Genomic DNA, 27,321 nt, shown 5'->3' with positions numbered 1-27,321 from the left:
TTTATTATCGCTCTCTTTGTTTTACTGCCTTCAGGTTATTCACTGGCATTTAGGGCTTTCATTGACATTTAGTTGATGTGCAACATGGGTGTAAAAACAACATGGAGCTCATCTGCAGTGATCCACCATGCCATTATTTCACTGATTAACAGCTGCTTCTCCTGCTATGTCCTGCTAAAACGAACTACCAAAAAAAAAGCTGTACGTATGATCTGTTCTGCTGTCTAGCTAGTAACTGTGAATATAAACTAACTTTACTTACGATCTGAATTCTCCATTATGATTGTCTGAATACTGTGATGGCTGCACTTCTAGAACAACCTCTTGCCCTTTCCATTAGTGACGCTGCTTAGTACTGCACAGTAACGGCAGTGACCCCATGCAAATAGTTTGCAGAAGTTCTCTGGCTTGCGTACGTATTAGTTATTGCACTACCTTTGAGAGGCAAATCTGGATTTTGGTAACTTAATGTAAGTTTTACTCCAGTTCTGATCTTAGTGACTTAAAAGATTCAACAGGTACTTGAATTCCACTCTGTCTGTGGTTAAGGGACCTTTTTTCTTGAGCAATTTTAAATCCGACCGATTTGAAGGTTCCAGTTTGAACGCACTTTTACTGCACGGCCAGCAAACAGTGGATTTTCAGGATCGGTATGCTGATTAAGCTGGTTATTCTATGCAGGGCTTACGAAGAGCCTGAAAATACTTTGTAAGAAAAGCTGTTCCCGTGGCATCACTTCACCAAACGCACGTTTTACGCGCTTCTAACATTACGTAATTTTTACTCAACGGCAAACCCTAAACACAACGCAGTAAACCCTGCTACACCGCCAACTGACCCGGGCCGTGCGCTCCCGCCGCGGGCGGACGGCACGCTGCCCGCCGGCCGGCAACAGCGGGCCCCGTGATCTCCGGTTGGTCTGGGTTTTGGTTTTGTTTTTCGTTTGTTTGTTTGTTTGTTTTTTTCCCCTCGAAGGCGATGCGGCCCCGCGCCCGCCTTTGCCGGCTCCCCCCCGCGGCGGGGGCCGGGCGCTGCCGCCCCCCCCGCACCCGTGGGCTGGGGACGAGACGGGACGGGAGGGGACCGGAGCCCCCGCCATCCAGCGCAGCGGCCTGGGGGCGGGCGACCCCCGCCCCGGGGCGGGGGAGGCGCCGAGGCTCCGCGCATCCCCGCGGGCGGTGAGGGGCGGGGCGGGCCGCCCGCGGGCCCGCCGTTATTTTGACCCCGGCCGGAGCCCGTATCGGCCGCCGGGGCCGTCGCTGTGACGCGCCGCCGGCAGCGCTGGCGCGCGCCCCGACTGCCCGGCCAACCAGCGGCCGAGGGACGCGAAACGGACCCGCCGGCCCGCGCGCTACGGCGGCGGCGCCCCGCCTCCCGAACCCGTTATAACCGCCCGCCCCGCCCCGCCCCGGCCCGCCCCGCGCCCACCTGCCGCCCCTTCCGCCACCGCCCCGGCTTCGCGCCGCCCTCGCCTGCCCCGGCCCACGGAGAGGAGCGGGCGGCCGCGGGGGAGAGCGCGTGTGTGGTGGGGTGGGGTGGGCGCTCGCCCGCGGCCTGCTGGCGGCCCCTCCCGCCTGGGCCGCGGCGGGACGGGCGGCAGGTGCCCGGCCGCGGGGCGGTCGGCTGGGGGCGCGCGGCCGCGGAACTGTCCCGGCGTCACTTCGGCGCCTCTGCGCGGAGCCGCCGCTGTCCGTAACCTCCCCCCCCCCCCGCCCCTCCGCGCCCCCCGCCGCCGTCTCTGCCCCAGTCGGGAAGCCGGGCGCCTCTCCCCAAAAGTGAGTCCGAGTCGGCCGGTTTTCGGTCGCCAGTGGCGCAGGAAGGGCTGGCTGCTTCTGGCCCGGTGCGGCGGGCGGGGGGGGGCGGGGGGGGGGTGCGGGGAAAGAGGTGAAAGCGTCCAAAAAATAAAAGAAAACCAAACTTCAGGCACAGCAAAAACGCTGCTCGTAAGTAGAAGCCAGAGCGTCACTGGACAGATCCTTTACTGATCTCTGGCTGTCTGGCGCTTTAAGGACGCCAATGCGTGTTGCTATCTAAAGGTTAGCAGTACGTAGTGGTAGTATCTAGGAATGGTAGTGCTTTTGCGTGCATTAGACGCGTACAGTAAATTGGGGGTGAAGTTTCAAATTTTGCTGGATAAAAGTTCGAACTTGAAAGCTTAACAAATTTCCTATAACTTTTTTTTTCTTTTTTCTTTTTTTTTTTTTTCTTTTTCTTTTTTTTTTTTTTTCTGGGAGGTGGGAATCACAGGAAGAAAAGCAAGGGAGCTTATGTCTGAGCGTAGAATGCTGACTGACAAAGTCAGGCTTGCTTGGTCACTTTCACATTTTAACCATGAGTTGAGAAAAAGTGCTTTAAAAACCATTCTTCCTCAAAACCATTATTTTTTCCAAAGCACTGCAGTCAAGTCACCATATTCCCCTTCCAAACTCTGCAAGGCCCGTTACCTGCTGTGGATTTATTGCTGCTGTGTATGCCAGTGCTGCAACTCCCACTGGTTTCTGAATCAGGTGTGGGATTTTTTTGCTTTTTGGGTTTTTTTTTTTTGACTGTAAAGTTGCTTGTGAAACTCACAGACAAGCTGATGTGTTGGCTTTTCAGTAATTTTAAGGATTTAAAGTAGTTTAATGCAGTTTTATAGCTCTTGATCAGATGGCATAAAAACCCAATTTAAATGGAGAGAACTTGTCAAACTGGGAGGACCTCCTGTGCAAAACTTCCAGTAAATGCACTGACAAGAAAAAGTAGATTGAACTTGCTGCTGTAAATGCATGAACAGTCAAAGATCAATGTAATGGTGCAGAAGGTGCAGTTGATCACTGCCAGTAGGGAGTAGACGGGTTCCTTCATTTGCAAGTGTATATTGTGTATTTTAGTGTTATTTCCTTTCTGCAAGCAATTACTGAAGTCTGTCAGTGCTTTAGGTGTTTGATAAGAACATGTATTGATTGTAGATGACCATAAATATGTATTTTAGAGGTAGAAACTATCGCATTGTATGTGGGAAGAAGCTTAGCATGACAATACCCAATTTTCAAAGTTTCCTAAAATCTGTGCCTTTATTAGCGGTTTATTTGACAGTTAAAGTGGTTAAATAGGAAATGGGTTATATTTTTTGGCCCTTCAGCCTGTTTTCCTTGAAACAGTAAAGCCCTGTGTTTAAAGTTATGCGGTTATTTCACAGATGCTTAAAGGTGTCCTATGAACTGTGATGTGCTGCTCATTTCTGCGAGGTGCTGCCATTTAAATGCTAACACGTGCACATGTGCAAAGCTGCACACAGTCCAGGACGCTGCTGATGCTTATGGCTATGTGCTGAATTCTTTTCTTAGTATACTTACTAGACAGTTTACACTAGAGCTTTTAAAACTCAAGTATTTCAAAAGCTCTTTCACTTGCAAAGTGTAGGTAAATGTAAGTAACTGTTACGAAAGGAATTTCAAGTTATGGTAACACCAGATGAGTCTGTTACTTTTGTTACTTCAATCTTTGTTACATCATGTCTAAAACTAGACTGAAGCTCTTGAGGGCATTGATGGATCTTACTTTTCTGAATATACTTATCATACTTCAGTGAACTGAGGTTAAAAACACACCTCTTCAGCCATGGCACAATTTAACTTCCTACATATGCCTCCTTGTTTATCCAGAGTTTAAGGTAGGGTAAGTGCTTTGTGCTTACAAACCACATGCCGAAGTAATACATTACATGTTTCATAAATGGGACCAGCTTGTTATAATCTGTTGATTTAGTATCAGATTCCAACATAATCTGTTCATGTACGCTGACATGATTTATAGAGGAGTATGACCTGGGAATTGTGCACCAAAAAAATTACTACTTGCTAGACACAGCAAATGCTTTTATGTTGCCTCGAAATTATAGGGTGTGTCATGCTTATCGTATGTTGCTGATACATCAATCTGAATAGTATGTCAGTTTGGTTATAGGAACTCTTCTCACAAACTTTACAGTTTGAAACAGATTGCAGAGACGGTTGAACTAATAGTCTGCTAGTGATATGCCAAGCAGAAAGTGTTGAAACTGGGTCATTTATTGGTGCCATCTGTGTATCAGTGCCATGGTGAAGTTGCAACTTTGAAACCCATTATCAGTGATCGTTTCATTAACATAAAAATAGAGGGTTAATAACTTTCTTGGTATGTATGACTAGTGCTAATGCATGACAGGCGTGGAAACTAATGTTCATTTGTTGGGCTTTTTTTAACTTGCCCTCTCACTTGGGGTATTAATGAGCCGTGTAGATGCCACAAGCATGCTTTCCTTCCTTTTACTCCTTGGAGATTTTTGCTGTACTCCCTATCATAAGGAAATGAGTTATCTTGCATTTAGATAGGCTTTGGCCAACTGACTGTTACAAATACATAACATTTTTCAGACTGCCAAACTCCTGAAACCAGTGCAAAGGTTGAAATTATTTTTCAGATCATAGCTCACTCTGTGGAATTACAAAACACTTTGTGGTATTTGAATACTTTTTTGTGTGTGATCAAAAAGCGCCTCTGCGCATAACCGCAAGCTCGGGAATGTCAGTGCTTTAATTTTATAAGACTGTTCATATCTACAGTAATAAAGAACAACACAAATTATAGTTCTCTGTTAAAGGGGAAAAAACCCCAACCTTGTAAATGGGGTGGCAAGCATCTGTGCTTAGCTGAAAGCTTTTGAGATTAATCCATCCATTTTCTGTGGGGAGGAGAGTTAAATCTCGGAACTGAAATATTAGGTACACAGTAAAATTTAGCTGTCAGAATTGTAGGTGTGATATTAATAGTATGTGAAGCATGTCGTTGTGGTAGGCCTCAGTGAATCACTGGGTCTGTCCTTAAGTGTTGTGGAAGTGAGATGATTAGATCCTTCTGCAATATGAACAGCTGTACTGAAACGTCCTACTGAGTTAGCCATGTTAACGGCTCTTTCAGATTTAACTGAAAAATAATCTATTATCTCATGTATTTACAGTTTCCTTTACAAGCTCATTACTATCCATTTTTTCTGTTCTGTGGAAACATATAATTCGGGAATACACCTCTGTAAATGAATTTCATGTTGTTACTGAAGTATTTCAGTGAATTATAACAGCAGAATTCCGTGGGCAGTACTTGCTTAATATGCTTGTCAGCTGGGCACTTAATTGCATGCCAACTAGTCAGACAGCAAAAGTATACCTGTTGTATTTGTTGAAAAGGGAGACGAGTTCGCAGCCGTATTTCACGGTGATGTAGAGCTTCAGCTGCTATGGCTGAGTCCAACCTCTTTTCATCTTTCTTCATCTCTTGTTCTAGAGGGGACTAATAACTGTATCTTGATGTTTTCTCTTAAATTTTATTTCCAAGGGATCTAGCTGTTATCACTGCAGCTTGAAAATATTAAATGTTCTCAAACTGTATGGGCAAAAAGAAGTATTTGTCACCGTTAACAGCCAACAGTTTAATGAAGACTAAGTTGTGCTGTTTTATCTATTTATATGAAGCACCAAATATATCACAGTAAATGGAGACTGGAAATGCCATGCTTTTGACTAGAGTCATCCTGTAGTGCACTAATTTACTGGGTTTTTTTAAAGCCGAATGCAGTAGAAGTTTACAAACTTCCAGTGTTAAGACTGTTGTAGTCTGGTACAGTGCCAAGAGCACCATCCAGTATTTTAAATTCATGCTATAGCATGACCGAGCACTTATCCTGGGTGGTGTTTTTCTGTGCAGATGTATCTTTAATCTTTTCTCTGAGATACAGGTTTCAATTTACTGAATGCTGAAGTAGTAAGAGCACAACATGTTCTGTGCTGTAACTCTGTTCCTGAGCAGGATAACTATAGTTGTTGAGTATTAAAATGCATGTAAAAACATATGCACAAACCCAGGAAAATCCAAACTTACCCTATTATTTAATAATTTAAAGAGAGCAAGAAGTACTAATTACTTACAGTGTTTTAGATGTGACTGATACGGTTCTCTTAGATCCGTAGCTGTGGTCTAATCAGAGAATCTGAACATCAGCATCAGGTAAACTCACAACCTGATATCAAGTTTGTTTTGTTCTAGGGATACAAGGAGCTTCATATGATCAGTTTATTTTTTCTTTTTTTTTGAGAGAAATAGAGTAGGGTAACTTTTGTATGAGAAGCGTGCTGCTCACTGTGATCTTTGTCTGCAGTAAACTCAAAAGAGGACAGTATTAGCTTACTTGCTCATTTCCTTTAATCTCTGAGAAATAAAATTTAATACTTGTTTTTAATAATTCTTTTCAGTAATGGTCTTGATGGTGACATATCATTGGTAACATAGCATTATTCTGTGTTGGTATGTCTGAGCATCTTTAGAGCACCTGTACAGTTTTGTCCTTGAGGAAGTCTGGAATTTAGTGATAAAAGCAATCTCTTGAAACTTCTGTAGATTATGTTGTTCTCTAATAGTAGTTAACAAGCAACACATTTGTAGACAGTCTAAGCAGACATTCAACTTATGTTTACAGTTGCCAAACTGTAAGGATTCCTTTCAAACAGCACTTTCAAAAAGTATGCATTATTTCACTACACCTCTCTAACAGAGCTAGAAGTTTTCTATGAAATTTATAATCACTGATGAAATAGCATCACTTTCAGTCTTCTAATTCACTAAACTTTGCCTGGAAGAATTTCAATTAGCCAAATATGACAAAAATTTAACTTCCTCGCTAGATAAATTATTTTTACTTTGGAATAGTATCATGGGGAGATAGACATCGAGGGAAATCGAAGGCATGAGTGTGTTTCCCAGTTCTGCCTCCCCCCATCACGTCCTCTGTGTGGTGCTGTAAGAGCAGGTGAGCCTAAAGCTTGCAAACAGTACCGGCCGCAATGCAATTTCTCCCGGCGGGGAACACTGCTTGCTGAATTTCCAGTGGCTTGGGACCAAGGGGTTACAGCTTGTGAGATAAGAAGTAAGGCTCCTTACCCAAAACTGTAGCCTCCATATGCGTAATATCTACTTGCTTTCTTTTTCAAACTATATGTTTGTCAGGCTTCAGGAATGGCATCTGAAGCAGTTTTGGAGCCCTACACTATTCATGTGTTCGTGGTTTTTTGGTTTGCCTTTTTCCCCTTCCAGATCATGAAGCCAGCTTCTTTCAGAGCCTTCTACTTGTTTTTTCCATCAAACATAGTCCCTCGGGAACAAATGTATTAGCCTAAAATAGCTGTTGTTTTATAGATTATTCTTTCCTTTTGTAGTTCTTGTTCAAATACTTAAGATAATACAAATTAGTAAAAATATAAAGAAATAATATTGAGTTTTGGAGGATTTTTTGATACTAATCCTGCAGTTAAGAGATATAAATTAATGATTGATTGGATAATCACTGGTTTAATTCTTATTTCTGTGCTACTTTCCTAGGAGAACTAGTAGATAAAAAGAAGACAGCTCAGTAGAATTTCAGATATGGCAATGGCATCTACTGTAATGGGTTCAGTTCCTACCACCGCATCTCGTTTTGCTTTACTACAAGTTGAAAGTGATACTGAATTGGAGCCTGGAAAAAGAAGTGGCCGAGGTGCCAGTAAATCTCAGGCTTCAGGGGGAAAATCATCTACAAATGAGAAAAAAAGAAAGAAAAGGAGAAAAAAGAAGGAACAGCAGCAGACTGAGGCCAATGAGGTAAAGCGATTATATTTTCAGTAGTGGGTAAGGTTGGCTGTGATCTGATAAATAATTTTTGCTGTCCTGACAAGTCATTGTTTTGTTTTTTTTTTTTTTTTTTTTTTTTTTTAATGGAACAAATGATACTTAGTCACAAAGACTGCTTTTTTCTTTGCTTTATTAAGAATTCTTTATATAAAAGTAAGATACTTCCTACTGTACAAGTTGAAATTTTTTAATGAGAATAAATTTCTAGGTTTTGCTTTGGCACCACTTCAATAATTAATTTCTGATGAAGAGCATGTCCTTCCTAAAACGTGATTGATAGGAAACAACTTGTTTTGAGAGGTTTGCAGTATTCAGTTCTAGTTGCCTGCTTGGACAGCCAGCATGTCAAAATTCAAAGGTGCTTTCAAGGTTTTGTTTTGTTTGTTTGTTTTTGTTTTTTTTCAGGAGATAGTCAGACCTACCTACTCTGTGTGAAGAGCTTTAAAATCTGTTTTCCTAAATTGTAATTTTCAGATTTATCCATTAACCCAGCCCCTTAATCTATGCAATCCAGAGCCCTTTTATATTTTTTTTTCTCTTTCTGAATTGGGGGGTGGAGTGATGAATAGTGGTGATTTTCTGATATTGGGATTCTTAAACCTCAGATGAAGTGGAAATTAAGAAGTGAGACTGGAAGAATTGTTCCAAAATTCTGGGACGTGGAATTGTAGATTGCTGTGTCTGACAACTGATCTGAGATAATCTCTCTGCCTGAAACTGTACAGATCTCCTATCAAATTTAGTATGTAAAGCAAACAAAAACCCCAAACCCATCTTTTTTTCTTTTAGTATCTATTAAGCTAACAATTAATGCTAAGCAAAGTGATTTTTTTCAGCTTTGACACTGTTCTCTTTATACTAAAGAGTAAGTTTTCAATAAGATGTTTCTTTATGTCTGCCATCAAAACTTCTAATGCTATAAAAACAATTGTGTGTATGCATATGCATTGCATATATCCACAGAAATTCATCTGCATGGAAATGGTACTTACGATGGCAGAGAGGCAAGTGAGGCCTGACTCATTTTCTTCACCCCAGCATGTACTATGCCCGTGGCTGTACTCCACTGAAATTATGCATCAGAATAGTCTGCACCAGTGTTCTTGCCAGCACTGTAATCTGAAGAAGGAAGCAGTGGTTGTAGTGCTGGTGCAGGCAGCAAGAGAGACAGTAGTGAAGTGAAAGGGAGTATGGCAAAGGACTGTTGGGAGAGCAAGGAAAACAATTCTGAAGTATCTGCATTATTACCTGATTTTAAGTAACTTTAAGATAAGGTGAACTGCTGTTTTAAGAAGGAGTCATGACACTTGATAAACACACATTATAGAGAACGCTGTTACTGTACTTTGTTTCTCTTTGTTTCATCTTTCATCTGATAATAGCTGCTTTCTCCCTTCCAGGAGCCTTTATGTTAAGGAAATCCCTGTCTCTTAAATTGATAGTAGATTGTATTGGTGCCTTTATTTTCACTCCAAGTAAGAACCAGAGTGTCAGTTAATGTTTTCATTGTGAGCAGTGAATGTCTTTGAGCTGCCAAATTTGCAGATTATTTGTTCACTATCAGATTTTATAATTTTGTAAGGTATTTTTAAGGTGACACTCTTGTAGCCATATGGTGCAGTAGTTAAAAATCATTCTTATTGCAGGTTCTTAAAATGTGATGAACTTTAGAATGTTGACAGAGCGTAAGGACTGTATAAATTATTCTTTTTCTACCTGAACCTCTGGTTCTTCAGTTTGCCAGTGCCAAATCTGTGTACACCACCTTTTTTTTGACACTGTATTTAATTTGGGTCAGGTAACACACTGTAATATCTGATCCAGCATGAAATCTACTGCATGCAGTTATCTCTTCAGATTTGTTGAAAGTATTTTCAGCTGGCAAAATTTATTGACTCTTTCACTGTTTTATGGCTGTGGTGTTTCTGTTGCACAGTTTTTCATGATTTTACATTATGGTGTGCACCATAAATGATTAAACAAAAATGAATCCCAAACCACAGAGTAAGGTAAAACACATGCATGTCTGCTTGCACGTCTGAATGCCTTTAAGTCCATTAAGACTGTTCTGTATACTTGTCAGCATTTTGATTAATGTTAAAAAATAATTGTTTTTCAGCTCAGAAACCTTGCTTTTAAAAAGATTCCTCAGAAATCCTCACGTGGAGGCTGCCTATCTCAGCATGAACAAAAACTGCACACTGCAATGCAGAAGGACTCTCAGGAAGAAAATTGGCAGGAATGGAGACAAAGAGATGAGCAGGTACAGGTTATGGTATTGAGCTGTTTTTGGCTTTCCTGAAATACGTTGCTACATGAAGTTAAGTTTCATGGATAAAGAGAAATGGCTGGAGAGGAAGCAACAAAGTACTGCCACAAAGAAGGAAATGTTTCAGTGTAAATTCAGGCCACATCTTTTGTCAAATGCAGTTTAGAGTATAGTTCACACATCTCATATCTGGACTTCAACTATTTTAGGCCAAAATGGCATATATGAACAAAGAATGAATTTGTTTTAGTGTACTTTTTTAGATGGTGCTTAAAGAAATGTTTTGGTACGCTTTTCTAGATTCCTTTTAAATAATTGTCTACTATGCATTCATTCACTTTGGATACTAGTTTGGACTGTCTTGTTATACTTGAAGATGCCCTTCATACTGTTTAACTTTGCACAGACTTTTTCAATGCAAATTTCTAATACATGACACCAACTGGCATCAAAGTATTTCATAAAGCTTTTGAACTTCTATGCTGGCATCTACTAGGATGTTACTTTCTTTTACGGAGAATTTTCAATTTATGTCTCGCCAAAAAAGATGGTATGGAACTGCTTCTTGTTCTAATTAAGACACGATACAGAAAGCCGTATTTAGAAAAGACTGACATTTGGATAATGTCCTTGATTTTTTTTGTGTGTTGCTAATGATTTGGTATAGGTGCCTCCTTAAACAGAGTATAGCCAAGTTCTTAACTTGCCAGGCTTCTAGATGGTTGTCCTAGCAGTGGAGTAATGACCTAATAATCCTCTTGAAAATTTCCAGAGCTAATTAACTTCAGAATTACTTTTTAAAGTACAAATTTGCTTTGTTCAGTATTTGCAGGTTTGTTTGGTTTTTTGTTTGTTTAATTCTGTGTGGTATGAAACAATTATTTCAGATAAAGAATTTTATAGTCTAATTACTGGGTGGTGAAATGATCAGACAACGTAAACTCAGTTACAAACCATCAATTCTAATTGACGTATAGGCTGTGAAGTTGCTGTAGTACTATTTTAAAAATAGAGTAATTACTGTAATTGTAACACGACAGTTATAAAGACATCTCTGCACTTTTTTTTACGAGAAAAAGGAATAGCCAAATGCTGTCACAGTTCTTGAGGTTGAAGAGTAAGCAGTTATGCAGCACAGCTACATTTTGAACAGCTTTTCTGTGGTCACAGTGGACTGAGTGTAAAGAATGGAGGTGCAGTGTGGACTATGAATATTCTTCCAACAAATCCTGTGTTTTCTTTTGCTACACTAAGCATTTAGTGAAGTGGCTGACACTGGCATAATCACTGTTAGATTGCAGTGTTGATATTTTGTAAACATGAAACAACTAAAATTTGTTTCAAGTTGCTGGCATGACTTCGACGCTACAGATTTTAAGGCAACCATAGAGGTTGCAGTGAACTTTTTTGGTTCATAAATGGTTTAAAGCATTGGGTCTTAGACCGTGCCCCAAATTACTTTTAACTTTACCTAGAAACTCTTAAATGTGAATGTTGGAATCTGATGAGTAGAAAAATAAATTGCTACCTGTGATTCCTGTTTTAGAACAACAATCAAAATGTTTGCCATAGCTAAATTATACAGCATAGAGTAAATGTCTTTTTAGAATATTCTTAATAAAATGTGTAATCAGTAAGATTCCTTTTAAAACTGTTACTTCACTGTTTATAGATGCTGCCCATGTATTACAGCACTGACAGGATTTGAATGAACTTGTTTTTTCTTACATGAGGGGGGAAAGAAAGGACATGAGTGAAAATGGTGAAGAATTTAGTTTAATTATGGTGTATGCATTTTTAGGCTTTTAAAGAGAATTATTAAAAGTCTGTGAGTCCCCACTGATTTTTGCAGTAGCCTCCTAAAAAGGCAGTAAAGGACCTGTGACCCTGAAATAAAAATTAGGAAGTAAAGGCCAGTGTCACACAAAGAGCCATGAGTCTTCAATATCCACAGCTGTGCTTTATTATATCTATTTAATATGATCACCAACAGTTTCAGTAATAACTTGTTCTCTTGTCTTGTTGCCCACATTGTCCTAACAGTTCCATTTCAGGATCTGAATTCAGTGGTGTTTTTTTGAAGTAATGAGTTACAGTGTTTGTGTATCACTTTCGTTAAATTATTATTTGTTACGTTCTATAAGTCTATAATTGAAGAACCCATGGATAACTCTGATTTCAAGAATTGTGATCTTAAGGTAAATTTGATTACAGACACAAAGTGCAAGTATTTGAGACTAGATGCTTTGAGTATAGTAATGAGTGAAGAAAAGCGTATGTTTTAGAGTATGTCTGAAAAGGCAAATCTGCGGAGCAATAATCTGCCTAGTTGATCTGAGCACAGGAATTCAGAACTAATATGTTACCGAGGGCCACGGGTAGTTTTTCCCCAGACTTGCTCAAAACATGGCCCATTCAGTTGTCTTCTCGAAACAACCTAAGAAGAGGTGGGGCAGGCGCTTGTCTAGCTTCTCTGTCATTTAATTGTTAAATGACTTGAAATAAAATTTGGGATGTTCATGCTCCAAGCAAGCTCTTCCTTTTCCCTTCCTATGACTGTGCCAAAAGCATGGCTATGGGGTGATTTACATCTACTGAAGCTGCCTTACTTTTACTGGGGGGATATGGTGCATGGTACACATTTGTGTATGTGGAGATTGCCCTTAGAAGTAGCAACCTTTGTGTAGTCAGCTTCAAACAGTCTTACCCCAAATTGAATGACTGCTAGTTAGGTAAATTATGACGGCGTTATTGTTGTACTAGAGATCACATAATGTACTAGAGATCGCATAATGCAATTTTTGTGTAGTTGCTTAACAATTAAAACAACATTGTAGTAGTACTGATTCTTGATAATTATTTAGGGACTTGTGTGCTAAATGAGCACTTTCAGACACACGAAAGTAAAAATCCTGCGTTCATCTTTCTTGTGAGTTCGCTTTATTTTTGTGTGTTAGTTGTTTTCTTTTTGGTAGTCTGTTTTTTTTTTTTTAATCCCCATTCTCTCCTTTTTCATCCCGTTCATGTTGAGTTTTTCAGTGTAGTAGGTGACAAGGCCTAGTTTTTGGTAGATAACTCGTCGTCAGATTGTTTTCAACAGCTGTGGGCAAAACCAGTTTACTGATTTGAGGGGAATTTCAGTCAATTTAATTTGCTGTCCGTTATCAACCCTTTGATTACCAATCCTGATTCTGAAAGAAAACAACTCAGGAAAAAAACCCAGCCCTGGCTTCTGCACAGACGGTCCTCGGGCCTCTTTGCCGCCATTCCCCCCACTCCCAGGGCCACGCTGGGGCGGAGGCCGCTCGCCGCCCCTGCCTGTGGCCCTGCGGGGCTGTGAGGCGGCTCCGGCCCGCGGCTCTGCCCGCCGCCCCAGTGAGGCCCTGAGGTGCTGTCGGTCAATACTAAGCTTGCACTACGAGCCGGACGCGAAGCTAGGAATGACAGCACCCTGAAGACTGCGCAGCAGCCTTGTAGCAGTTGATGCTGAGAGCACTATTTTACTGTGTTTCAGATAACCACTCAAAAAGGGCAGGTTTCCTGTGGTAAAATCTAGAAGCACATTTTGGTTTTCTCTTAAGTGAGGCTGATCATGTGAATTGTTGAACAAACAACTGGGAAGAATGTGTTTGCTTTTACAACATGTAATAAATCACTTTTTGGAATATATAAAGCACAATATGAAAACTTGGTTTTTTTCAGAACATGGTTCCTATAGAGAAAAAAGCTAAGGTACATCACAGAGTTCAGTTTGAGCAAAGTACATTAAGACCACTTAAGTAATTTATTCACTTTAACAGCTACTGTAGTTTATTCATGAATGAATGAAAAGGACCTCAATTTGAAATTCAAAGAACAAGAAATTTATGGTCATAGTAATTATTTTTACTAATTAATATTTCAGTTAAGGGCATGAAAAGGAGAGAGCTATGAAGAAGGCTTGCATTTGGCAGCATGTCACACAGGGAACTGTAGTGATTCCTTAAGACAGTAGGCCTCGAAATGTTACCGAAATATCGGATTAATAACTCTCTAGGACCAATTTGTGGGAGTTAGAAAGCAAGGCATTCTTTTATTGCAGCACTGGGCACACACACGAATAGCTTCGCAAAGGTGAGCGCACCCCACATCCATAAGCAGCAGCAACTAATATCCAGTGAAATGTTACATATTCATAATTATCTGAGAAGCAAGTTACATGTGCATCAGATTTCCTGGAACTAATTACAATATCTGCATGATAATTATGCATGCACTTTCTTGCTGACTGGTGGTCTTGAGTGGTCTCTGTTGGTTGTCCGTAGTAGTCTCCACTGTGTGTATTGGTTGACCTCAGTGGTCACGCATGCTCACAAAGGTCTTAAAGGGGGGGGCTTTGTGCAACTGTGTGTGTCTTAAACTGGTTTGTTTCAATTTGTTCTGTCCTTGTTCCTGCTATCTTTAAGAACAGGCCTCGTCTTAATTATTACTTCTCTATCTTCAAACTCCCTTTTCTTTAAAAAGCATGTACCTAGAAGAGCACCAACCTTCAGCTGTGTCTGTACATTCCAAAGGTTGCATATAACTCTATTCTCAATAAAATGCTAGCCAGACATTTTATCTTGCAAAAGCAACAGAGTTTTGCATTCAGAACAACTTAATCTTGGTTAACTGCTGTAAATAGTAACATAGGTTATTAGCTGTTTATACATTTAGATTATCCGCTATCTACCTTGACTATAACATCTATATCTTCTAGGTCAATCTCTTATTTGGCTCCACTGAACTGTTGCTGGTACTGATCTTAATTCAATCCTTGAGCCTTCTATGTAGCAGGAGTTGGACTTTCCTGCACCCTCCTATTTTCCTATAACACAAGAAAAAAAGAGATATCCCATCCTTCATTCCTGTTGTGTTGCTGCTAGTTCTTTTTCTTAACAGCTCACGCCTAGAAAGCTTCAAATTTTCATCTCCCAAGAAGACTTACATACTTAATTTCTCATAAATGAAAGAGAAAACATCTTGAAGTAATTCAGGTTTTCTTAGTTCTGCTCTCCTTTTAATGAAAAAAAAAAAAATAAAGTGTGCTTAACCTAATATTTTCTATTCAATTGAATGAGCACCGAGACTTTCTCATGGTCTACGGTAATTGTTTTCATCCTTTAACATCCTCTGGTTTTCATGTTTCGGATGAAAAATAAAAAATATTTTTTAAAGAAATCTCATATAATAAACAAATCATCAAGATAACTGCATTACATAAAGATGTGAACAATTTACTGTACCTTACATATACCACAAAGTTTCGTGAAGCAATATACTACTTATGGTGCAAAAAGGTTATTAGCTGTTAATAATGCCTTATGTCACATCAGTAAAACAGCTTTTTGGTAATTGCAATGATATGTGTATTGAAACTGACACTTTAGCGTGGTATTAGTGTATTAGAGGTTTTGTCTTGCTTTTTTATTTTTAACAACTAGTCACATAAAATACTTTAACTTTCTTTCTTCAGCTGACATCTGAAATGTATGAAGCTGATCTTGAAAAAGCATTGCTGCTAAGCAAACTGGAATATGAAGAACACAAAAAGGTATTTGCAGGATTCATCCTAATATAAAAGCTGTACAAGTTTGAGGCTTGATTTTTAAAAGTAAAGCAAAATGCCTCCTAAAACTACCAGTCACGTAAATTGTTTGCTTACACTGTTCGGATGATTAATAGTTCAGAGAAATACTGGATTTGAGAGAAACCATAGTATCAGGCTGCTTGCCTTTTTTTTTTTTTTTAAGTTGTCTGTAAAGGTGGAAAATTAGTTTTACTTTTAAAATTTTCTAGCATATAAATGCACTGATTTTTTTCTTAAGAGTACAACAAGAGATTCTGACCTTCCTCATGAAAAAATCAGCATGTGAAGAGTAAGAGAATCAAAGCACTGACTTTTCCTTAGATCTTAAAGTGTTAGTTATGGTTGAATCATTGGCACTTTTACTAGCATTTTATCAGTTTTGACTGTAAATATTTTAGTTTTGATAAACTGTATATGTAAGGATGCTGTTTTCTGAGTGGTTCTTATGGAACACTGAAGAATTGTTCTGAAAAAGTATACTTAAATTAAATTTTTATTTCCAGCAGGAAGTTGCGTATTATTTGCAATACATCAGGAGCTAATGAAATGTTATGAAAATATATTATGTATCATAAAGAAGTTAAAATTGCATATGCACTTTTGTGCAAGTATCTCTGTACAATACCTTATTTTTTTGAGGGGGATGGTACCATAGTTCTTGAAAACCAAGGATAAATTTTTAACTTGCATACTAAAAGTTCCTTTTTAAAGTGAAGACAAGCTTCAGGCATAGTAGCATAGGATCATTTGTAGACTTTTTGAGAATTACCTCCAAATAATTTAAAATATATACTGTATATTCAAAAGATACAGTACATGAGTATGCTGAACAAATCTTGTTTCTATGGAAAGAAAAGCACTCCATTTCCATCTTTGCTTTCTGTATAACATTTTTTTCCTTAAGATTATTTAACATTTAAGATCAAATAAGATTAAAACTACGATATTTAATTAAGTAGCATTTAAGGTATTTTTTAAAAACTGGGACATTGATAATTTGTTAAGAATGTTTATTCAGATGTTTGGGGAGGTGGGAGTCTGGTTCAAATGGTTATCACGTACTGGGCTGTCTGATTTCAGTAAGAGTAAGGTCAATTGGTAGAGCATTGCTGCACACTAATAGCTTTCTGACTTACACTGAATGTATAGCATATTTTGAGAGTAAAAAGAAGGTAGAGTAGACCTCTGTTTTTTAAAGAAAGTACTAACCTGCATTGTGCAGCACTCTGCCTTCCTGCATTTGACTGTTCTATGTTATCAGTTTATGAGTTTCTGGATAAAATTTGGTGTAAGTGATTGAGGAGGTATTCGGCTGATAGTTCATATGCTGTTTAGTGAAGAGCAATGCTCTATTTCAGAGAACAGAATCAATGCTTAATTGCTGATATGTCTTGCACTCTTTAAACCAATCAGAAGCCTTCATATTACTGTTCAGGCTAAAATCTCCTTAGTACATTATCACTATTTTTTTTCCTTTATAAAGCTTCAGGAAAAAATATTTGGGTATTGAATAAAATTATACCAGTGGGACTTTATTCTTCTAGGAATATGAAAACGTTGAAAGTACTTCACCTCAGTCAAAGTCTGTGAATAAGAAAAAGAACCAGCAAGGAAAAGACAAACCTCTCACTGTGTCTCTGAAAGACTTTCAGTCAGACAGTAATATAGGTATGCCTTATCATACCATATGGGCTGTTCTACTTGGAATTTTCAGTGTGTGTGTGCTAACAGCAAAGTGCCCTTCTGTCTCTTTTCATTAATACTGTGTTTAAACAAACACTAAATGAGTTGCAGTTAGTGTGTCCTACCAAGTCTAAAAGGTAAATGTTCATAATCTAATAAAGAGCTAGTTAGATTATCAGGAAGAAATAAAAAGTTTAAGGAAGACATAATTTCATGTAGTATCACTGGGGTAGGTGGTGGATTCAAAACACTCTTAATGTGACTTTTTTTTAAAATCCAAGTGGTTTGGTTTTGTTTTGCTGTGTTGTTTTTTTTTTTTTTTTTTTTTTAATCTAAGTGGGGTTTTTTTGTTTTACTGTTTGCACTCAGGCAGGTGAGTTTCTCTGTTTTCTGGGTAATAGCAAGTCATTGCCTTTCTTCATGACACTGGCTTTTATTAAGATGAGTAAATATTGAAATAACTTATATATGCTCATTATATGCATTATTTATATGTTGAAAATTAGTCTGTGTCTATAGAGCAGAGATTCTGAATTTTGGTAAAGAAATTAAGGTAGATGCTAGAAAAAGAAGAAAGTAACTTGTTTTATAAGGTTTTTCTTTTAAGAATGTTTTTATCTAAATCTACAATATTTATTAAACACATTATTTCCAAATAATATGAATAGAGGAAAAAGATTGAAAGCACAGCTTTTCCACACATATGGAAGGCATGGAAGGCATTCAGGTATACAGTGAGATACGTGCTATAAAAGTCTAAATAGACTTAAAAAAAACCCAAACCAACAAATTCCTCAAGTGTTTGTATCAAAGACATTGCCTTCCACTTTAACTGAAGCAAAGAATATGGGATGCTGCTTTTGATTAAATAATCTGAAAGATCTGGGAGAAGATGCAGATACAGAGATTGATGCAATACATAGTTGATACTCTTGGCTTTTAATGCTTTAGTAATGACTTTTTCTTAATTCTGATGTTGAGAGAAGAGTTAATGTTGAAGAACTCCAATAGATGGGCTTTTTCCTCCCACTTTTCAAAATGTCTTGTTTCAATAGGTAGCTGTACAAGATTTGAGTGACTTATTGATGTAATTTTTTTCTATTCATTTCAGATAACCTTGCTAAAAAACATGAGGTAAGTCTTACTCAAACTAGTTTAATAGAAAAAAAAACCCAAACTCCTCTTATGTTTAGAAGGTAATTATTTTGGCACTTTCTGTAGTGATTATACATTCTGAAACTGACTGATTTCCATTTGGAAAATTTTTACACATGCAGACTTAACAGAGATATATGTCTGCAGTTCTTGTATCTTGAGAACTTAGTACTGGTTTTCTTACAACTACCTCCTGCTTCTTTAGTTTTCAGATAGTCTGATGCAACTTGCAGATTTAAAAGCATGTTAAAAAATATGAATCGTAATAGAAAAAAGAAAAGCAATTTAAATAAGGAAGTATTGTAATGCTACTATGTTGTGGTGCATTCCACAAATATTAAAACTCTTAGAGTGAAGAATATTTAATGGTAAAATAAAAGATAAATCAGTGTAGTCATAGTGCAAAATTATTAAATTAGAACTTCATGCTTTTATGTAATTTCATCATCAGCTAAATATGAAATGTTAATTAATTTCCAGTCTCTTCAGTTGGTATCATACTGTCTAGGTGGAAGTCCCAGTATTCTCAGGATGTACAACATAAAACAATACCTAGATATAATGCTCCTCCATGATTTAAGCTATTTTCAAAACATGTTGATTTCTAGCTTAATATTAACTTCTATGTAAAGGAAGATATGTTACAGTACTTATTTTTAACAGGAAATGAACACTTCCCAGTCTTTATTGCGTGACGGAGGATTTTTCAACAGGCTAGAAGATGATGTTCACAGAATACTTGAAAGAGAGAAAAGGAGAGTCCAGCTCACTGATTACAGTGAAGCAGATAACTGCACATCTCGTGAACACAACCAGGCATGTAAACCAGCAGTCCTTCTGAAGTGAAGAAGTTTGCCTAATGAAGCTTGTTCAGTGATCAGAAGGGAGCACCTGAGTAGAAGAAAGCACAGATCACAAGCATGATAACCTTACAGAATTTAAAAACCCTCAATACTGTAATATTTTTACCTATCTGAAGAGGTATTTAAATGACTCAATTTTTTAAACATTAAAAGCTTGTGATTGAAGTAATTTTTGCTCCTCAGAAAATGCCAATATTTCTTACTGTGTTTCTTATCCTTTTGGTAGCTATTCACATATACCTCCTTACTTTGGATCAAAAATTCTCTTCTCTAACAAGCAAGTAAGTCGCCTTTCCCAAGAATTGAATTCACATGACTAAATTATTAAGAAGTGATGTTTCCTTGCTTATAGGAGAGTGTTTTGAAAGACGGGAAAACGGAACGACTAAAGCTTGAGCTTGAGAAGAAAGATGCAGAAATTGAGCAATTGAAAAATATAATAACTCAGTGGGAGGTATGTAGTTGATAATACCTTCAAATAGTAGGCAAAACTTAACATCATTATACATTTGAAACAAAGTATTAAAGTATTCATTAAAATGCAGAGATGCTTTAGACTTGCCACAGATTATGTATTTACAGAGCAAATTCAGTACCACATGAAATGGTCTTTCTTGGTAAGTAAGTTAAGCATCTAATAATAATTAAAAGAATCAAGACAAAGAATACAGAAATAAACTTCACATCTGGTGTATCGGTCATTACTTGTTTTCTAGATTGATATTTTTGTGGTCAAAAAAATAAAGATGTAGTCTCAGACTAGGCAAGATCTTGAGCAATCTGATCTGCCTTGGAAGTTAGCTCTGCTTTGAGTAGGAAGTTCAACTTCTTTGGGTCTTTTCCAGTCTACTTATTTTTAAATTTTACTCAGCTTTCCTGGGATTTAAGAACTACATATTGTTGGGATTTTTTGTAGATTCAGCCCAATATTTGAAGTGGTTAAAGAAATCAATGAATAGTTTGTCAGGTTTAAGAGAAGTTCCTTTAAAGCTTCAGTGTAACAAGAATGGAGTCCTGTATTTTGTTACATCTTTTCTTATTGCATACAAATGCAATTGGAAATCAGATTCACTGTATGCTAAAACACACCAGGAAAAAAAGATTGCTCCATTAATTAACATGGTATTGATATATGCCAGAGTAGCTAGGGAAAATGTCTCTGTCTCCCTGTTTTCAGCATAGTCTGATTAGTCTGGATAGTATCTAGAGCAAAAATGGCAGAATTTCCATGAGGAACTGGAATTGTAACAAAATACAGTAAAGCAGCATAGAATTATTTTAAATTATTACTATTTTTAGTAATTGCTTGAGGTAGACTGAGTAGATTGACAGATTGGGAGTTTTCTGATGCTTCAATGAAGTACTCGTAGTAATAGACATGCACTTTGTTAACAGCTGTTTTCACTGTCTACTGAAGTTGGAATGCTCAGGTGAAGTTTTAAAGTATAAAAGCATTCATATTTACCACTCTCAGCACTTGATCACATTTGACAGAATACATACGATGCATAAGGTTACTGGTGAGGTGGTGGATGATGATACAGCTGATTAGTTTTATGAACTTGTCTAGAGACCTTAATGCAGTTTTAGGTGATCATGAAAGGTCTGGCTTAAATGTAAACTTATTGTTCTCAAGGACTGGTGTGACACTCGAAGTGGAAGATAGTAGATGTTTTTATTTAAAAAAAAAGTATGAAATTAAACTTTCTCAAAGAGCATACCAGAGCAAACTGTATGAAGAGACTTGTGACAGGAAAAGTAAGTTTACAGATTAGATACAGGTCTAGAACTGACATGGGTGGCCAATTAAGGAAGAGACTGACATAAAGTGTGGTGATACCAGATAGATTGGAAAAACCATTGAAAATAGGTTCCTGAGTAGTTAACTGTAGGGAGTTGAAAAGGAAAGAAACTGTAACATAATAACAATAACTGCTGAATAATCTGTAGAACAGTGGAGTCTTGTCCTACTTACCAAGTAATATGGTAAAGTATTTATATTTTCTCAGTATCTAGAAAGCGCATTACAATTGTAATTTTTCGGGGGAGAAACCACAAAGCCCATGATGCAACAGGCCTGTGTATTTCAGGGAGACCTGAGTGGTTGTTCCTGCACTATCAATGCACTGACATAACTTCGTTATTTTAACTTACTCTAAACTTTGTGCTTGCCTTTTTCTTTTTTCTCAATTCTCAGTTATTAATCCACGTCTCCTGTTGTGTATTCCTTACTTTGGCTGTGGTTTAATTAAGGTATAGATGATCTTAAAGGCCTTTTCCAACCGAAGTGATTCTGTGATTCTGTGATTAGATTCTCTGCAGAAATCATAATTTTAAACTCTGCTGTCATGCTTAGTTTATAAAATACTTTTTTTTTTAAAATAGGGTGTGCATGTAATAATTCAATCTCTTTAATACAGACAAAGTATAAAGAAGTAAAAGCAAGAAATGCACAACTTCTGAAGATGATGCAAGAAGGTGAAAGTAAGTGTTTTATCAGGAAACTGAAATGCTCTTTTTAAAACATGGGAGGAACTTCCTACACACCTTTTTAAAAATACCTTGACTTGGCGACAGCCATAAAGAACTAAGAAGCCATTAATTTGCAGCGAACTACCCATTTGGTGGACCACACAGTACTGCATTTCTGCAATTATATAATGAAATAATCAGTTGCATGTTGAGATCATTCTTTGAAATGGAAGCCGTTCAGTTACATTTTAGGTACAATGATTCTTTGAGTTAGCTGTCACTAGCAAAAGAGAATCTATCTGGTCTGGACTGATTTCATCATAGAACCTGTTAAGACACAGTTGGGGAAACTGTTCAGTTCCTGCATCTTTGTAAGCTGTGCTTTGTACCACTGGTACATCATTCCACACCTAAGCAAGTCTTTTGCCACACACATAATAGGGGTAGCTAAACGGCAAGATTATATATGCAACTGTGTGATAATTCTCTTCTGTTACACAACTATTCAGAGTTTTTCTGACTCAGAATTTGTTGTCAAAGTTTGAGAAAAAATAATTTATATATATACACAATATACATGTAAATATTCTAGTATCTTTATATTTCTTGTGCATAGTTGTCCTTTAATATTCCTAATCTTGCCTGATGAAGTTGAGTCTGTGATACTAGCCATGCCAATTTTGTTAGAAAATTGCCATTGCTTTTCAGTCTCTTAATTTATCTCTTGAATGTAGTTTCTTCTCCAGGCTACATTTTCAGCTAAAAAGAGAGTTAAATTTTTTTCTTCAAAGTTTGTTTAGAAAAACTATGTCTAAGATAGTTCAAATGTTCAGAAGATGATTGATCATTGCAAATTTTAACTTGGAACTTTATTACTTCAGGCCATTGTGTGAGCAAAGATTAAATCTTTTCATCTTGAGAGGAAAGAGGTGAAGTTCTGAAGGTTTTCTCTTTGTGGAATCGTAACATACTATAAAACGAGCAATTTTTTGGTTTTATACAGACTGAGTATTCTGTATTTGGGTGAGAAGAAAGTTCATGGCAGAACTGAGCTTTGGAAAAAAACTTAATTTCTTCATACTGAGAATTTTATGTTAACCACAAATGTTTCACAGACACTGGCTAAATAGTTTAAGCACCTCTGTACTTCTGTAGATTGAGCTCATATGTGAAACTTATGATCCCAAAATCTTGATCCATTGGCAATATTCAGCTTTCTAATGGACTTTGTTCACCATAGATACCTCTAAAATCCATGCTGTTCACAGGGCTAAATGTGAATTAAGTAGTGCACGGTTGGGGTTTATTCTCCAGAACTTCTGAAGCTGCTACTAATGTCATTGGTAGCTAATGGTTGATTTTGATCTACAACCTCTACTGTTCTTTTAGTGAAGACAGCATCATTTAGAGGTAATAAAATAGTGAAATAAAGCGATGTCACAGTGCAATTGCAGATGAAGACCAGTAGATCTACAAATATCCTAATGCTGTATCTTTCTCTAGTGAAAGACAAAGCAGAAATACTTCTACAGGTTGATGAATCTCAAGTTATCAAAAATGAATTGACCGTACAGGTAAGCAAGGATTTCTAAATGTAAAATTTCATGAATATTTCAAAGATGCTATTTAAGACAGTGATAGAGGCAGAGAGGAAGCTGAAACCAAAAACTTTTTTTGAAACAAAAACCGTAACATTTCATCTTTAGTCCTGCATTATGTGTGTCAGAGGAAATGTATTATGTAAATCTGCAGTATGATTCACTTAGAATTCTCTCTGGAAAGACAGCAGAGCTCAGCATCCCTGGCAAGGTGCTTCAGAAGATGCTTCTTTCCTGGGTGGTGTCTTCTCTCTTTTTTTTTTTTTTTTAGATTTTATTTCTAGTCTCAAGTTTACAAATAAAAATGAGCTACAAATTATTTAAGACATGTCAGTTGGCAAGTCACTGTAGTAGAGAGCATGCAAGACTTCTTTGGTTAGTTTTTGGTCTCCAGCAACTATTATTTCTAAGCCCTTGCCTTGTACTAACATCTTGCATATAACACAGTACAGATTTTTGAGGGTGATGTAATAAGTTTATCTGTGTTGCATAATACTGCATCAGTTCAGTGTTTTATGGAATAAACAAATGCAGAGTCCAAAAGTCGGAAGAGTTTCTAACTTTATAGCTTTTCTATATCATTACATGGGTAAACAAGTAAATGTTGCTTGGGAAATAAAAGTCATTAACGAATATTTTACTTGTACTTTCAGTTCATGCACAATGATATTGGTAGTCACTCAAACTCAGCATGTATTTACCTGTTTGTCTGACACACCAATGGAGAACAACACTGACTTCATAAACTCACAAATGTTAAGGATATTTTATAAATTCATATTCTGCATGTTTTAGGTAACTCTGCTACATGCGGCATTAGAGCAAGAAAGATCCAAGGTGAAACTACTTCAGGCAGAATTAACAAAATATCAGGTAGTTATTTTCTGTGTTTGTAGTTTTACCTGTTCTTGATTTAGCTGGGACAACTGCAATGAAGTAACGTGCTCTGAACTGACCTATTAGCTCTAATTCTTCCAATTCAAAAAAAAAAAAAAAAAAAGTGGTTCCTACTGTAGGAAAAAAACAGTAGCAAAACTAAAACACAGTTTTGCCAAGTTGAAGTCTAACACCTGTTTGGTACTTTAAAACTTCTTGAAGTATGCTAGTCAATAAACATATTCTGGAAACAAGTTGGATTCTCTGAGTCTAACTGTGTGTAACTGGACTAACTCTGGAGTTCACGGGTTATTTTGCCACATTCTTTCTTTGGTTCTGTCTCTAGCCAAATCTTTGTAGCAGATTCACAGCAAGTTGTGTCAAAATATGACTGATAAGATCAGCGTCTTGCTGACTGCATATGCTGTTTTGTTCAACTTGGCTGCTAATGCAACTCATGCTAGTGAATTTCAATTAACTTTTGCATAAATAGTGTGCTGCTTAACATTCTGACTTTTTTTGAAGAGTGACAGTATTTGCAAATAAAGATTTGTACTTATGCATGACTTGACACATTTTGGGTTGTGTTTTTGTTGGTTTTGGTAGGTTTTTCGTTTGTTTGGTTTGACTGTGACCTTTTGCATAGGTTACAAGGAGAGCCTGTAGCATTAATGGAAACTTCTAAGGTAGCCTTATTGTCTTTGGCAAGCAATCCTATTTCAAGTTGCAACACATTGTTTGTGTTGGAATACTATCATTTTGTGAAAACTGGCTCATTAAGCCACAGTTACTCTTTGTGAAGCAAAAGATCTTTTCTGATTACATCAGAATCTTTGGCTAGCATTACGTGGGGTTCTCTATGTAATCTCTTGTCTCTGTCTTTTATCCCTTGTCACTTTACTTTCAGTGAGCAACTTCCTTCTTAAAATCATCTTGCAGCAGTTGACAAATGTATATGCTTGTTCAGTCCCTTACAGAGACGCTGAGCACACATACCACTAATTGAAACTAAAGTAAATATCTTGTCAAATTTAGTCATTTACATGACTGTTCTGACTTAAAACCCTTCTCACATTACTACTTTTTGTAGTGTTGTCTTTGATAACAAGGCCCACTTTTTTTATGGAATGCTGCTCTGAAACATAAGGATGCCTTTCAAAAAAGTAACCAAAATCTGTGGATTAAAAACAAACAAACAACAAAAAAAAACCAAAACAAAACAAAAAAGCAATAAAGCAGAGTGGTTTTATCCCTAGATGTTAACATCTGTTATGTATCCTGTAAGTGCCTTCGCTGTTTTAATTTATATAACAGTATTTTGTGTTCAGACAAGTTTGCAACTCATAATGGTTGTATAATTTAACAGAAGTATACACCTTAACTCTTGAGGTTTTTCTTGCTAATCTGTATTACTTCAATATACAAAATAACTGCAGGTAAAAATTGCCATGTCTGGTATATTAACTAAACATTTGTTTTAATTCTCTCTTACAGAGTGGAAAAAAAGGGAAAAGGCACTCAGAATCTGACCAGTGCAGGTGATCTCCTCTGCCACCAGATTCAAAGCAAAAAAAAACATCAACTCTTTCTTCAGGGTTTTGCAGAAATTTATATATTTGTTGCACAACTGCTCAACTATGCAGTTTTTGAAGAGAAACTAATAATTACTAGTTTGTTTAACAGTCTGAGTAATTGATTTGTTGCACTTTCTGCTATGGAAAAATTAGAAAATTAGTATTGCAGCAGAGCTGAAACTAACTGTTAATGCCATTAGTTTTTCATCATTCAATAAAATTTACTCTTCCATTTTTATGTTTGAATTCTTGCTTTCACAGAATTTCTCAATTAAGATGACTTCATTTAATGACTATCAAGATCTAAATGCATTAGTATGCAAATGATCAAAGTTTCACCAAGTCAAAACTGAAAATGAGACAGCTCATGCAGAAACATCTTCCTGTTGCTGAATCCCGATCTTGTTTTTTTTAAAAAAAGAAGTCAACAGTCCCTGTCCCTGCAGAAGACATAGTGAGGTTCAGCAAAGCCAAGTGCAAGGTCCTGCAACTGGGTTGAGGCAATCCCCAGTATCAGTACAGGCTGGGGGATAAAGGGAGTGAGAGCAGCCCTGCGGAGAAGCACTTGGGGATCCTGGGACATGAAAGGCTGGGCACGAGCCAGCAGCATGCACTCGCAGCCCAGAAAGCCAACCGTGTCCTGGGCTGCACCAAGAGAAGCGTGGCCAGCAGGTCGAGGGAGGGGATTCTGCCCCTCTACTCTGCTCTCTTGAGACCCCAACCTGCAGTGCTGTGTCCAGCTCTGGGGCCCCCAACATCAGAAGGACATGGACCTGCTCGTGCAGATCCAGAGGAGGCCACAAAGGTGATCGGGGGGCTGGAGCACTTCTTCCTGTGAGGGCAGGCTGAGAGAGCTGGGGTGGTTCAGCCTGGAGTAACGCAGGCTGCGGGGAGAGCTTATTGTGGCCTTCCAGTCTGCAGGAAAGATGGGGAGGGACTCGTTATCAGGGACTGCAGTGATAGGATGAGCGGTAATGGTTTTGAACTGAAAGAGGGAAGACTTAGGTTAGATGGAAGAAATTCTTTCCTGTGAGGGTGATGAGACCCTGGCACAGGTTGCCCAGAGCAGCTGTGGCTGCCCCCTCCCTGGAAGGGTTCAAGGCCAGGTTGGACGGGGCTTTGAGCAACCCGGGCTGGGGGAAGGTATCCCTGCCTGTGGCAGGGGGGTTGGAACTAGGTGATCTTTTAGAATAGAAGATTTCTAACAGAGTCTTTTTTTGAACACACTATAGGACCAAGCAATTTCCAAAGCAAAGTATGTGTGAAGACAGCACTTCACTGGGAGGCAGGTGAGGAAAGTGGGACAAAAGTCTTTAAGTCAATAAAGGTACTATGAATCTGTAAAACTTTTCCAGTTAACAGAGACTTATGAAAACTAATACCATGAAGATGCTAACAGTGAAATAAGATTTTTGTAAGAGACTAGACATTATAGCTAACAGTTCATAATTATTCAAATTTCATAATAATACTGGAAGTCTTAGTGTAGCTTCACTGATTTATTTATCCTACCTTTTATCCTGTTTTTTTTTCTTTTTTT

General features: G+C 37.9%; 1 protein-coding gene across 3 annotated transcripts; it reads left to right on the top strand.

Moving 5' to 3' along the window:
• Positions 1-845: 845 nt before the first annotated feature.
• On the top strand, positions 846-26,017 carry GKAP1 (G kinase anchoring protein 1). Of its 3 annotated transcripts, XM_032981909.2 has the most exons (13): positions 1,431-1,775; positions 2,393-2,507; positions 7,393-7,653; positions 9,803-9,946; positions 15,447-15,524; positions 17,105-17,228; positions 18,355-18,377; positions 19,062-19,214; positions 19,614-19,715; positions 21,682-21,745; positions 23,237-23,307; positions 24,127-24,204; positions 25,702-26,017. In XM_032981909.2, exons 3-13 carry the CDS (start codon positions 7,438-7,440, stop codon positions 25,747-25,749), a joined length of 1,101 nt encoding a protein of 366 aa, XP_032837800.1. In that variant the 5' UTR covers positions 1,431-1,775; positions 2,393-2,507; positions 7,393-7,437; the 3' UTR covers positions 25,750-26,017. The 3 variants fall into 3 exon arrangements, with proteins under 3 accessions (XP_042644018.1, XP_032837800.1, XP_032837801.1); XM_042788084.1 differs by lacking the exons at positions 1,431-1,775; positions 2,393-2,507 and adding an exon at positions 846-913; XM_032981910.2 differs by lacking the exon at positions 2,393-2,507.
• Positions 26,018-27,321: the final 1,304 nt, after the last annotated feature.

The sequence above is a fragment of the Tyto alba genome, unplaced genomic scaffold, assembly GCF_018691265.1.
Source record: "Tyto alba isolate M040663 unplaced genomic scaffold, T.alba_DEE_v4.0 Super-Scaffold_13, whole genome shotgun sequence".
NCBI lineage: Eukaryota > Metazoa > Chordata > Aves > Strigiformes > Tytonidae > Tyto > Tyto alba.
This window is presented reverse-complemented; position numbering and strand designations above follow the sequence as displayed.